The sequence below is a fragment of the Cupressus sempervirens genome, chromosome 7 (assembly GCF_028749045.1).
Source record: "Cupressus sempervirens isolate cs-2001-9-10 chromosome 7, ASM2874904v1, whole genome shotgun sequence".
NCBI classification, from domain to species: Eukaryota; Viridiplantae; Streptophyta; class Pinopsida; order Cupressales; family Cupressaceae; genus Cupressus; species Cupressus sempervirens.
Window position 1 is genome coordinate 93,202,809 of NC_143124.1, and position 15,893 is coordinate 93,218,701.

The 15,893-nt window shown below is 34.9% G+C and overlaps 1 protein-coding gene across 1 annotated transcript in view; it reads right to left on the reverse strand.

The window, feature by feature from the left end:
* Positions 1 to 15,893, reverse strand: part of LOC149545647 (uncharacterized) — a 96,215-nt gene that overhangs the window by 57,372 nt on the left and 22,950 nt on the right. Inside the window, exons 3-6 of the mRNA XM_089793815.1 lie at positions 15,048 to 15,262; positions 14,294 to 14,379; positions 14,052 to 14,195; positions 13,463 to 13,952 (exon numbers count right to left, since the gene is read on the reverse strand). Of these exons, the coding sequence (XP_089649941.1) occupies positions 13,463 to 13,952; positions 14,052 to 14,195; positions 14,294 to 14,379; positions 15,048 to 15,262 (935 nt within the window). The remainder of the gene's footprint in view (positions 1 to 13,462; positions 13,953 to 14,051; positions 14,196 to 14,293; positions 14,380 to 15,047; positions 15,263 to 15,893) is intronic.

Sequence of the window (15,893 nt, forward strand, 5' to 3'; positions counted from 1 at the left end):
ACATATTTTAAACTTTAATGGAGGGATTCTTTGGTGTTCCTTTGAAGAATAAACAAGCATTACCATTTGCAAAGGATAAATAGTAACGTACTCATTATCCAAGAAAATGAATAACAATATCAATTTGTATCCAGTCAAGACATTATTTGGGCATTAGACATCATTCAATTTGAATTTTTATTTTGGGACAAAGAAAAAATCTCTGTCAATGGAATTGATATGAATGGAGTTTAGTCAAACTATTTTATCAAGGAATAACAATATTGGCATATATTATCTGTTATGACAAAGATGACAAATGGAGATAAGGTGACTTAGATGTAGATAACAAGCACATCACATACAAAATCCACACTTTCGTCTATAATATTATGGACTTTAAAAATAGTATTTTTGTCATCCCATTCTTGAATCTCACAAATGTTACTTCTAGTCAATACCTACCGAACATATACTTATGCCTCTTCATCCTGGGAATGGTTCTATTCCATTAATGGTGATGACATTAAAATAGGGATCAATTCTGGTCCAAACCGCCAATAGGTTGCTCCAACCTGATATGCAACAAGCAGATTTACACCCTGATCAAGTTACATTTTCTAGTGTACTCATGGCTTTTGCTAAAATGGGAGCTTTGAAACATGGTGTGCATATCCATAAAACCATAACGGAAGGAGGATTTCTGTCAAATCTTATAGTTGGAAATGCGCTTGTAGACATGTATTGCAAAGTGTGGAATAATAGACAAGGTGTGTGAATTGTTTGACTCAATGGCTCAAAAAGATGTCATCTCATGGACTGCAATGATTTCAAGATACACACAAAATGGATTTGTTGAAAAGGCTGTAGAAACTTTTCAACAAATATATTCGGCTAGTATCAAGCCAAATTCCACAACCTTTGCCAGCATCCTTCCCGTGAGTGCCAAAATGGGAGTTTTAGAACTAGGCATGAACATCCATCAAAACATTATGGAAGGGAGATAAGTTGGTTCTTAATCTAAATAGATCAAAAATGGGTCATCACAAGTGGTATCTAGAAGAGATTAGAGAAAAAAAATTGCAAAAGGCATTAATTTCTACCTTGGAGAATATTATTATTGACAAGATTATAAAATTTTGCAACCTTACAAGAGTGTTGAGGAAATGAAGTGTTATTCAATAAGTGATTGTAAACATCAGTTTTGAGTTACTACATGTCAAAGGTGGGAAGCTAAGCGATAGATGAAAAGAGGTGAAATAAAGAGAGCCCATACATTCTCGAAATATAGGTTGAAACTTAATAGTGCTCAATGATTATCATCGAAGAATTAATATCAGCGTGACAACGGAGACAAAATTACTAAAAAGATAACGACACGAGCATTGAAGAAAATTTCCATCAGAAAATAATAATGAATAGTTGGAGACTGATTCACAACAAAATAAATATTATGCTTGAGCCTATGTGGATAAACATAAATGTTAATTTTTGACATCCAAGGTCATACAGTGATTCAATACTGATTTTTAAAATAACACCTTCATCAATTATAATCTTCATTGACTGGAAAGACATAAGAATTCAAAAGCAATTAAGAAGTTGGCCATTTATGTGCATCAACATTTTCGGGGAAGTATCCAGTCAGTGACTAGAAACAAGCATAGTTAGAAAATAGGAATATATATAGACTAACATAAAGAAGAAAATTAATGCAGTAGCAATTTACATTGAAATCGTGAAAACACTTGACATGTCCAAAATAGTCAAGGACTCCATTATTGTAGGTACCATTTTTGATGGGACGTCACCTATGGTACTTGAGCATCAAGTATGATTAACACCCGTGGAGCATAGTCAACACCTTAAGATAGTTACTTTAAGTATACAGAGCTGTTGGGTTAAAGATATAAAGTGGAAACAACTTAGAGATACATGGGTATTGAAGGAGAATAGGGATTTTTAATGTAATAATTCCACGAAGCTAGTAGTACAAATAGTTTGTGACTGTTATAAAATCCAGACCCCAAATAATTTGTGTATTTATATAATGCCACTAAGGAGAAACTAGAATGAAGGTCTATTCACAATTTAATGAAGTAAGGATAATGGATTTATATTATGAGATGTTACTTGTTACTTATTTATTTGAAATAAGTACTTCAATTTCACTAATTTTGAATTATGCTTATATTTTAGAAATGAATGACGACTTATCAATAAAGTTATTAATGATTGGAATAATAAATTTGATATATTGTACATTATGATTATAGATAATTACATATATGTGGTCAATAATGTTTTGTGTGACATATGTAAACTAAGTTTTTGCCTAAGTTGAAAAAATAAAACTATAAGAGAAGTTGATAGAAATCTCTCTTGGGTCTAAGAGAGAGACATTATGCAAAATATTTGTGTTTAAATTCATGATGGATAGGGAGTGTGTATAGGGGGAGGAGTAAATCGGTCATGTTGGGGCAAAAGAATCCCAATATGGATTTTAAGATCCAAGGGAGCCCCAAGTTGAGCATGTCCAAACTTAGAGTAGTAGTAAACCTTCCATCCATAATTAAATTAAACATGTTCCTAGTGGATAGGGAGTGTGCACAAGGAAAGGAGTAAATCGGTCATGTTGGGGCAAAAAGAATCCCAATATGGATTAAAAGATTTGAGGGAGCTCCAAGCTGAGTGTGTCCAAACTCAAAGCCACAGTAAATCTTCCATCCACGTCAAAAATTAAGTATGTTCCTAGTGGGTAGGGAGTGTGCATAGGGGGAGGAGTAAATCGATCGCACTGGGGAGTGAGAATTCCAATGTGGATTAGAAATCTGAGGGAGCCCCAAGCTGAGTGTGTCCAAACTTAGAGCCACAGTAAATCTTTCATCTACTATGGAATGATACACCCTATTATAGTACTAGCTATAGAAAATATGCATATCCAATCTAACTTTTGATTTTGAGATAGGGGAAAAGAGCATGACATTCATGATCAAGGTGGTAAAACATTTCCTTAATTTTTCTTATTTCAATTTGTAAGCAAGGTTTTAACATGTATACTATGTTTCTACATCGTGTCTTCATGCATCAATGTGTTTGTTTCATGTCTTCTTTGTGTCTTCCTACATTCATGTGTCTACATTGTATTTGCATCATGTCTTCATGCATTAATGTGTCTACTTTGTGTCTTTATATATACATTCTTGTAAATGCTATTATATACTAACATATTTACTTTGCAAGTATCTAACACATATGCAAGAAAGAGAATGAATCTAGACTATGAATTAATGAGGATCAAATCAATTACTAGAGGACAAGCAAATTCAAGAGGGGAGTATTGTGATATCCCCATTTTGATATATAATAATAAATAATTTTTATATATTATTAAAAAGATTAAATAAATAATGTAGATAAATTGATATATATATATATATATATATATATATATATATATATATATATATATATATATATATATATATATATATATATATATATATATATATATATATATAACTATACATGTATATAATATATATATATATACTTCTATATATATTAGATATTAAAATACTATATTATTGAATATAAATAATTAATATACATACACATAAATCAACTATTGAAAAATATATCTTAATTACATATTAATATTATTATTAATTACAAGGAATATGATTTATATAATTGTGTGTGTGTGTGCGTGTGTGTCTCCAAGTGACATGTCCTTTCATTATTAAAATTAAATATTTTAATAAGATAACTATATTATATATTATTATATTAAATATGAGTATAAATTATATAAATCATATTCCTTGTAATTAATGATAATATTAATATGTAATTAAGATATATTTAATGCAATCAGATTTCCACAATCCATGATTTATAATGTTTATTTTCTGGAATAGATTGTGTAGAGATTTTTCATCAATGTTTCGAATCACACTACGTGATCCATCATCAGGAAGAGAGAGCAAGAGATGTCAAATTATCAAGAGATGTCCATAATTTGACATCTCTTGCTCTCTCTTCCTGATGATGGATCACGTAGTGTGATTCGAAACGTTGATGAAAAATCTCTACACAATCTATTCCAGAAAATAAACATTATAAGATATATTTGTCAATAGTTGATTTATGCGTATGTATATTAATTAATTATTTTGAATAATATAGTATTTTAATATCTAATATATATATATATATATATATATATATATATATATAGAAGTATATATATTTATTATATACATGTATAGTTATATGATATATATATATATATAAAATTCAATATAAATAATTAATATACATAAACATAAATCAACTATTGACAAATATATCTTTTTTTTTTTCAAAAAGAGGGGTAAAAATTTATTAAGACAGAAAGAAATACAACAAGGAGAGCTCAACAAGGAGCTCGATCCTAAGCAACAAGATCATTAAATTCTTGCACCATCTCAAAGGACAGTTGCCTCCTATCCCTAATATTCCAACCTGGATCATGACTAGATGCCCATTTGGCTAAACAATCAGCAATTCTATTCCATTCACGAGGAATATACGTGAACCTAATGAACTAAAAAGAGGAAGAGAAGAAAAGAATCTGCTTAACAATAGTGGCTAGCTGCCAACTAACATCCTCAAGCTCTTGCGAAGAAAGCATGTTCACCACCACCTGGGAATCAGACTCACAGATAATCTTACTCCATCCCTGCAAGCAACACTGTTCCATAGCATATAAAATAGCCTGAGCTTCCATGAGATTGTTAGTATAATCACCCTTATGAATTGAGAAGAAAAATTTAACATCCCTAGAACTACAACAAGCCACTCCGCCAATACTAGCCGAACCAGGATTCCCATGGGAAGAACCATCAGTGTTAATTTTCAGAACTCCACAGGGAGGAGGAGTCTAGTGCCCATCCTGGTTAACCTGACCCTTCCTCTGATGGTGAAGCTACCTGGACATAGAAGGAAACCTATGAGCTGTAGCCCCATCCCACAGATGAAAATTGAGGCGATTACAGATAGCAAGATCAATCGGATCCATACCCCCATCAAGTTCACACTTCACAAGAATAGTTTCCTGAAGAGAATGTGATATTTTCCACCAAAGATGCAAAACACCAAGCCGAACATCTTGGAATATGCGACAATTCCTCTCCAAACAGATATGCCAAAGCATGAAAGATGGGCCAACAATCCAAGTAGCATGGAGAAAAGAAGACTTGGAGGGAGCAGTACCCAAGCGGGCCCAAAACTCAGGCAAAGAGGAAGCATGCCGACAAGAGCAACCCCAAGCGCTCCACCAAAGGTGCCATATCTAAGTAGAATAGGAGCAATGGAAGAACATATGGGAGACAGACTCCTCTCCATTACCACACAAAACACAATAAGAGGGGCCTTGAAATCCACATTTACAAAGATTATCCCAGGTAAGACAATGGTTGTGAGCCACTAGCCACATGAAAAAATTGCACTTGGACCAAGAAACTTTATTCCAAACTTGCTTCCACCAAGGGGTCTCAGCATCCCCAAATAATTGTCTAGTTATCTCTTGATACCCAGTAGAGACATGATATTTACCAGACAAGGTACCACCCCAAGCCAAAACATCTGGACCAAGGAAAGAAGAACACTCTCTAGAGGCCAAAATTTGAGAAAGCTCCTAACGATCCATGTCTGTACCTCCAGGAGGCCAATCAGAAGAATGCTTCCATCTGTAACCAACAATAGGTCCTAATTAATAAGGAGTCTTGTAATGAGCTACTTTATCCCATCCAACGGCAAGAAAAGAGTCACAAAGAGGCTGAAGATGAGGGTATATGGATAAAATGGAAGGGAATCCATCCCAAGCATCAGACCAAAACAAAGCCTGAGAACCTCCTTTACATATCCAAAACAGACCCCTCTTTACCAACATCGCACCTGTCTTCAAAGTATGCCAAACCATTGAGCCACGACCTTCAAGAGGAAGTGCAAAAATAGAGCAAGGATCAGCACCATGAAAATATTTATGAGTGATAATATGAGCCCAAAGTTGATGTTGTCCAGAGCACCATCGCCAATAAAGTTTAGCAGCCAAAGCTTGACTACTCAATAGAGCACATCGAAGACCAAGACCACCCTCCTTTTTAGGCCTACAAATAGTTGACCAATTAACCAGGCTCCATTTAGTACTACGCAAATTACCACTCCAAAGGAATTGTCGAGAAAGAGCATCAAACTCCTTGAGAAAGTAAATAGGTGCAGCATGAACCATGCTTTGATAAGTAGGAAGAGCTTGGATAACAGCTTGAAGAAGAGTAACTCGGGCAGCAATAGAAAGCCATCTATGAGTCCAATGATTTACCTTATCCTGAAGCTTGGTAATAAAATTTTTCCAGAAGAGACGTGGCTTCCTGGAAACAACAATAGGGATGCCAAGATAAGTCAAAGGAAGTGATCCTATCTAAAACCGTAGGATACCAAAAATCCTGTACTGAATAGAATCAGGAGTGTTAAAAAAGTAAATGGAAGATTTGTGCTCATTAACTTTCTAGTCTGAAGCTGCCAAATAAACGTCTAAAGCATGTCAAAAGGCTTCAGCTTCCTTGATCCTAGCAAGACCAACAAGAGCAGAATCATCAACAAATTGAAGATGTGAAAGAGAAGGTAAGCCATTACCCCACCGCTAGCCTTGAATAGAATTTTGGGACACCTGATGCTTAATGAATCTGCCCAAGCCTTCAGCCATGATGATGAATAGATATGGGGAGAGAGAGTCACCCTGGCGGAGGCCTCTAGAAGCACCAAATAGTTGAGAAGGTTGACCATTAATAAGAACTGAAAAAGAGGCAGAAGTAACACAACTCATAATCCAACTCACCCAGTCAGAGTTAAATCTAAAAGAAAGAAGAATACTCCTTAGGAAGCTCCATTTAACTCTATCATAGGCCTTAGCCATATCCAGCTTAACAAACATGGCTCTCTCCCTGGAAGTAGCCATAGAGTGAATAGCCTCGGTAGTAATAACCACCCCATCCAAAAATTTTCTGCCAGCAACAAAACCACCTTGTTCTTTTGAGATAATAATGGGAAGCCACCTTTTCAATCTCTCAACAATCAACTTAGTAATAACTTTGTAAACCACATTACATAAGGCAATTGGTCTAAAACACTCCAATTGATTAGCACCCTCTCTCTTAGGAATAAGAGTCAAGAATGTAGAGTTCAAAGCTCGAAGCATCTGCTTGCTAGCATAAGATTCTTTAACCACCTCCAACAAATCATGATTACTGATGTCCCAAAATTCCTAAAAGAATTCAACTGGAAAGCCATCAGGACCAGAAGCCTTCCCCTTAGGCATGCCAAAGACCACCTCCTCCAGCTCTTCCAAAGAAATAGGACGCATGAGATAATCATTCATTTACTGAGTGATAAGGGAAGGAATACAGGACAAAATAAGATTTTCTTCATTATCAGTAGGAGGAGAGTCCTCAGAGAAGAGGGTAGAGAAGTACCAAATAGGCTCCTGGAACAAAGCTGGCAAGGAATTCAGTTGGATACCTTGAGAATTAACTAAAGAAGAGATAGTGCTCTGATTCCGATGAGATTGCACTGTTTTATGGAAAAAGGTAGTGTTACGATCACCTTCCTGGATCCAATCAACTCTAGCCTTTTGCTTCCAAAAAATTTCCTCTCGAAGTTCCCATTCTTCTAGAGTTCTAGAAGCAAGGGATTCAGCCTTGCCAAGAGCCTCTGAGAAACCTCGATCTCTAATCTCCCTTGTGATGACATCAAGATCTTCTTGAGAAAGCCTTTTCATAAAGTGAAAGTTCCCAAAGCATTCCCTATTCCATGTCTTGAGCTGCCTTTTAACATATTGAAGCCTTTTAGAAAATGAGAACATTGCAGTACCATATGTAGGAGCACCATCTTTCCACCAACAGAAAACACAATCATGAAGAGAGGAGTCCTGAAGCCACATCAACTGGAACTTAAAAGAAGGATGCTTTGGAACATAAGCCCCTATAGCAAAAAATTTGATTGGCCAATGATCTGAACCCCTCCAATCAAGGATTTCTGAAGAGATAGTAACGGTGCCACTAACCCAGAAGCAAGAAAAAAGAAATCTATCCAGACGTTCTGAGATAGCAACAACACCAGTCCTGCGATTATTCCAGGTATAGAGACCATTAGAAGGCTTAACATTAGAGAGATGCAAAAGAGATATATGTTGCCAAAGAAGAGCAGAAGAAGGCCCCAATCTAGCCAAACCACCATGCTTCTCCTCCAGACTTAAAACTGAATTGAAGTCCCCTGCTAACACCCAAAGATGATAAGGATGACAATTTCTAACATATTGAATATGTTCCCAAAGTTCCTCCTTTCCCACAAGATCAACAGGTGCATACACAATAGTAACCATGATTACCTCTCCTGAGTCTAGAGCAGAAGCTACCATAGAGAGAGCTGAGCGAGAAGACATCCAGCAAAGAGGAGAAATTTTTTGAGGATCCCAAAATATAGCTAAACCACCTGCACTGCCTATTGCCCCAACACACTAGCATTGGCCATGAGACCAAATACTAGAGGCATGTTGGACCATAGACTCCACAGAGAGCTTAGTCTCTTGGATACAAAAAACATCAGGGCTATGATCAACCACCAAGTTATGAATAGCCTTTTGTCTAGGGATACTATTCAACCCCCTTACATTCCATGAGAGAATAATCATCATTGGGTAGAATTGGGAAAATGAGAATCCAAAGGTTTCACTGAACTAGACTCAATCAATATATCGCCTATGAGTTTAATCTTCTCTTGGTCTTTTTTGCGCCCACTCCTTAGAGGAGTAGAAGAAGCCTGCTTAAAGGGTCGAGAGATCAACCCCAAGGGGAGAGGAGAACCCTTGCCCTTACCTGATGGGAGCACATCCTTAACCGAGTCAGCTAAAACAACATCATTATCCTCCAACACTGCAGGAGTCACCAGAGCCTCTGTCATAGGAGCTACAGGGCCCTCACAGTTCTGATATACTACAACTTGGGATACCCCACAAGCATCATTAGGAACAGATCTCTCATCTGGGCAAACTGGATCAGAAGAGATAGGAGGAGGAATACCCACCTCTAGAACCATACTATCTAGCACCTCAAAGCAGTTAAAACCTGAATCAGATAATCTTTCTTTCAAAGGCCTCTTTTGACCACGGCCCTTAGCACCAGGGTGAACAGGGGTAAATCCATCCTTATCCTGCATTTGAGCCTTACCCTTACCTGTAGCATCTTGCGGATTCATCCCCTTGGTAGTATTAGCCATTTGAGATTGTCCTTTCCCTGTAGTATTTGCCAAACCACCAGTATTGCTAGCTGTAGAACCATCCACTCCTTTGAAACTTGATTTACGAGGGCACTGACGCAGTAAATGACCATACTCATGACAAATCCAGCAACGGAAAGGGAGAGATTCATAATCTAACTGCTGCACCCAAGAAAAATCCCCCATACAAATTTCCAAAGAATCTAGTAATGGGTTATTCAAATTAATTTCAACACAAATTCTAGCATAAGAAATAACCTTTTTATCGAGGGATTGATGTGCAATCGCAGCTGGCTTCCCCAACAAAGCAGCAATTTTTTGAAGGATGTCTTCACGCAAAAATTCCAAGGGAAGACGAGGCAAGCGAACCCAAATTGGCACTGTTGAAGGGAGATCCTCAGCAAAATTAAAACTTGAATGCCAAGGTTTAACAAATAACCCCACATGGTTGTAGAAATAAGGGCCTCCTTCAAAAATATGATCCCGATCAGACATGCAAGAGAATAAAACAAAAAAATAACTATTCCCCGCCAACATAATCTCCATATCACCTTCCACCTGCCATGAGCGGTGGATCCATGCCTCAAGAGCAGACAGGGAAATCCGGATTCCAAGAAATTTGCATATCAAAGCATGCTTGGTCCAATAATCAATGTCCTCCATTACAGTCGTTGGAGGAATAACCAAAACAGGGCGATCATGGCTACGCGGAAAACAACCATTAACTTTTTTCAACTTGGAGCTCTCCCCTAAATAAAATGATTCAGATCGCATTGCATGCATAGTTGGAGAAGAACCATCTATTCTCACCAACGAAGAAGAAATCCCAGGCCCTGCCATGCAAACAATAAAACCCCAATCCAAAATTCACAAATATATCTTAATTACATATTAATATTATCATTAATTACAAGGAATATGATCTATATAATTTATAATCATATTAAATATAATAATATATAATATAGTTATCTTATTAAAATATTTAATTTTAATAATGAAAGGACATGTCACTTGGAGACACACACACACACACACACACACACACACACACACACACACACACACACACACACACACACACACACACACACACACACACACACACACACACACACACACACACACGATATAAAAGGCATTGGAAAGGATATCAAGAAGGAAAAAATAAAATATTTGCACAATTAGGGTTAAAAATGCAAGATCACATTCATATGAGCAACAAGATGCAAGATTCGAGTTATTTCGACAGAATATACCCTGGTGATATGTCAAACACTACAAAATTGATTAGAAGCTTGCAGGTAGACCTAGTTGATCGGGGATCAAGGTGCCTTCAATGCATCAATGAGATTATATTTATGAAAAGGATAGAACAAATGAATATAACTATTAGGATAATCTTTTAGTATTGTTCTATTTTTGAATTGGATAAAATTTAATGGAATTAATATAATTACATGTTGTTTTCTTAGTCTTACTTGATATATTATCTTGATTTGATTTATATTTCCTTTTTTTTCCCTCCTAAATTGGCTACAATTTGATAAATAGTCTTAAATTGGAAAGCATATTGATGGATTGAGTTTAGTTTATTGTAGAAAGTCTTGTAGTTAGGAAATATTATTTAGTGTTTTGGTTTTTGTAATGAGTTAGGGTTTCAATCTATGGCTAGAGTCCTATGAGCTATGGTAGAGAACTTATTGAACAAACATAAAAAAAAGAATATAAGGGGCTTCACCTCTCCAAACATTTTTATTGAGAAGTTTTTTCTTTCCTTGAAAACTCCATCCATTTATTTTTCAAGAAATATATTATTGTGTCTTTAATATTTTGAAATTATTTGACGAATATATTTAATTTTAAAAATCTACACAATTTTGAAAATGATGTGTGTGTGACAATCAATACAAATTTATTAATTATTATTTATTTAATTAACAAGTGATAATAATCTATATACATATAAAGTAATATCACTTATTTGTGATAGGGTGAATGGAAGATACTTATACCATAGTGTGAAGTCCAATTAAAATAAGTCTACTTCCTTTCACAAAACATCCCTATTCATGTGCTTTTATAATATATATGTATATGTATATGTATATATACATACATACATACATACATACATACATACATGTGTGTGTTTATGTATACATATATATACATATATACATACATATACATATGTATACATATATATACATACATATACATATGTATACATATATATACATATGTATACATATATATACATACATATACATATGTATACATATATATACATACATATACATATGTATACATATGTATATATATATACATACATATACATACATACACACACACACACACATACATACATACATACATACATACATACATATACATACACACACACACACACAACACAAATTTTTAGACTCTTCAAAATCCCATCATTATGTCCAAGATAATTACAAAATAAAGCAATTAAAAATGTACAAAGTGAGTTGCTTTGACATTGGCTACCATATTTTCTCATCTATTTTAGAGGAAAAATAACCACGTGAGGTAGATATATCTAAATTTTCTCAATGTGAATACATTTATTTTTTATTTGAAAAATATTTGATATAATTACTTTTTATGCAATTTATTATTATAGTTTTAAAAACTTGAATGTTGATATTAATTCTTTAGAATATTAATAAAGTGTAATTCATTAAAGCTAGCTACAATACTAAACCATCACATTATCCTAAAATATTTTACAATATAATTTTTAAGAAATAAATAAGAAAACTATTGTATATTTATAATCAATGTTTAAAAAATATTTAAATAGAAATAAATTTTAATAATTGAAAAGATTCTTTTACTAATATACGTAATTAGAAAGTTTAGTTTTTCAAAATTTATTGAAGAAATATGTTGACTCGGGAGTGGAAGGAGGGATAGTAAAAAAGGAAAGGGAAGAGGACATGGGAGATAAGAAAATAAAATTATAAAGATGTATAAGGTATTTAAATGTATAGTTAATATCAAACTTTATAATTAATTATTTGATTTATTTATAATTCAAATAAATTAAACTTGATACATAGTTTGCATCCCAATAATGAGGTGATGAACAAATTGAAAAACTACAATATTAATATAATATGAAACTTTAGAATATTAAAATTATAAATATTAAAAGATAACATATAAAAGGAGTTGATTCCTCATACAACTATTTACAATCAATATAAGTGGTTTAAATACTATACCAAAAATTGACTATACTAATATTAGTCATCTTTTATTGTTCTCATATGATCATGCCCATAGAGTCTTTGATCTTCTCTAACAATCAAAAGATATTGTGAAGAGTTTTTCCAATGATGTGGGTCATGCTCGAATACAAAGTAGGAGAAAGGAATAAGATTGAATGGAAGCTTAGTCAGTAGTAATGGATAGTAGGCAGAAATGGAGAATTTGAAATATGTCTTTTATAGGCATGCATGTGATCTTTGACATCACTTTACTTATTGTTCACAAGTTCAACTTATTTCCGAAAGTCACTTGGTGGGGAGCTTTTATTTGAATCCTTGCAGTGTTTGGGCCCAAGAACACAACTTTTATGGAAACAAAAACATTGTCTATGAGTTTGACACATGTTTTTTATAGGCATGCATGTGAGCTTTGACATCACTTTACTTATCCTTCATAGGTTCAACTCATTCCTGAAAGTCACTTGGTGGGGAGCTTTTATTTGAATCCTTGCAATCTTTTGGCCCAAGAACACAACTTTTATGGGAAAAAAATAGTGTCTATGTTAGATGTTCTGTAAAAAAGTTAATGAAAATTCCCACCTCAAATGCAACAAGATAATATGATGTCTGGATACATTGGAGATCACATGATTGAATATTTTTAACCAAACCTAATAGTTGTAGAGGTCAATAGACAATTGAAAGGACAACCATTACATAAATCTATCGACTTAACCCTAGCACCCTTCAAAGGTGCAAGTGCTAGTACATAACAAAATGCTTCCTTGATCTCTTTTGAAAGCGAGAAATATGGTTCATTGTTTGATGGAATCCTGGAATCAGTACCTTCCAAATTGAAATGCAATTTTGTGCTACTGCATTACTACAAAACAAAATTGTCATCCAGCTGGTCGATAGGGCAACACCTGAAATCTTAACCCGAGCCTGCACTTCCATTTCCTCCACTAGCATTATTATCTCCCACGTCCTAACTTTTTTCTGAAAGTCTATGCTCAGCGGCTCACCACAACTAACAATGCTAATACTCTCAGGGCAGGTTACACCTTCAGCAAAATAGAATGCTTCAAGCTTCGGGCAATCTGATATGGATAACCTTACCACATCGAATCTACCTATTACTCTATTCAAATTCTCACATTTGGACAAGGAAAAACATTTGAGTTTGCCACATCGATTAATAGTGACAGTCTCCAAATTACTTCGACCGACAAGAGAAGGGAACTCCTCAACCGTGGGACAGCCATGAATGTTGATGCTTGGAATTTCAAGCTTTTCAAGAATTAAAATTCCTGATACTGCTTTCAAATATCTGCAATCAACCAATTCAAAACATGTTGATTTAAAATAATCGCCAAGAATAATATGCTTCAACTTGTTCAGGCCCACCAGACGTAGCTGACCAACCAGTGGACACCCAGAAATTTTTAATTCTGCCAGCATTCGAAGATCAGATATCCCTGACACGGTTTTCTATCTGGAACAATTGTCTAGTACAATTTTTTCCAAGCAGCCCATATGTACAACTGTTAATTCCTCAAGGTCTTGGCATTCAGAAATGTTCAACTCTGTCAACTTTTTCAATTGGTTGGGTGCCTGCAATTCCTCAATATCATCTTGGCATTTCAATTGGTTCGATGCCTGAAAATCAAAATAAAATGTCCTTAAACTTACATTTAATGGCTAGCAATAATGAAGAAAGTGAACGGAAATCTAATGGCGATGTGAGAACGTAATACCCGGCTCTTCACGAATGTTTTGAGAATGGTAATTATTGAACATCCCATATTTGAGGAGGAATACTTGAAGTCGAAGAAATACTTGGCTGTAATATATTCAAATTTAGTTTTAGAAAATTGGTGTAAGGTGAATGTTTTGGTCTAGCAAATTATTGCAATAAAATCTATCGAATATGCCATACAGTGTAAATTAACTAAGAATGCGAAAGAAAACACAGAACAACAAAACACATAAACATAGTAGTTTATTTTGGTTCACAACAAATCGTGGCTATGTCCACACTGAGAGTAGAGAAATTATATTAATGAGAAAACCAATTAAGTTTACAATACATGCCATCAACATTTATTGATCATAAATGATCAGCTGAAGAGACAAAATAAAATGGAGGGAAAACACGTGTTTGTTGGCCTTCACTATTCAACAATCTCCCACCTAAAGACAACAGATACACTAGATGATCATCCATTCCCCTGCTCTACATGCTGACTTACTTCTTTTTAACAAGGCCAAGAGAAGTCCAGGCACATTCAAACTTCTCCTTGGCAACAACCTTCATCAACATGTCCGCCGGATTGATCTTCGTATCAATTTTGACTACCTTTAGTTTTCCTTCTACCACATAGCGAACATAGTAAGCATGCTTGTCAATATGTTTGGAGCGTCACTGAGAAGAATGATTATGAACCATAAAAATTGCACTCTAACTATATGAAAATAAAATATAATCATCTTGTTGCCAATGTAAATCACTGAATAAGTGTTGCAACCAAATCATCTCTCTAGCCCCTTCGGAAAGAGCCAAGTATTCAGCTTCAGCAGAAGAACGTGCAACACAATGTTGTAGTCTTGAGGCCCAACTAGTGGCAGCCCTGACAAATGTGAAAGCATAACCAGTAGTAAACTTGCACTTTTCTCGATCTCTGACAAGATTTGAGTCACTGAATCCTTGCACCTGAGCATGATTTCTACCAAACACAATGCATAATCAGAAGTACCCTTGAGATACCATAATATCCATTTCACTACTTCCCAATGAAGTTTCCCAAGATTGCTCATGTATAGATCCTAACTACTCCCACTGCATGAGCAATGTTGGGACGTGTAGAAACCATAGCATACATTAAGCTACCAACCACTGATTTATAAGGAACATTATTCATAAAATCCTTCTCATCTTGTGTTTTGGGACACAAATCAAAACTTAGGCGAAAATGAGGAGCAAGAGGAATAGGAACATGTTTAGCTTTAGCCATGCCAAACCACTCTACAACTTTGTCAATATATAATTTTTGTGAAAAAGTCAACACCTTTTCCTATCTATCTCTAGTGATAGTCATGCCAAGAATCTTTTTGGCCGCCCCTAAATCTTTCACAGCAAACCAAGAAGCTAATTCTTGCTTTAGTTTGCAAATTATTTGAGAAGTACCAACAACTAGCATGTCATCAACATAAAGTAAAAGAATAACAAACTCACCACTAGGAAGTCTTTTATAGTAGATGCAAGGATTTGATTCGCATGGAGTGAAGTTATGTTCAGCCATGAATTGATCAAACTTAATGTACCATTGTCTCAAGGAGCTTGCTTGAGCCCATACA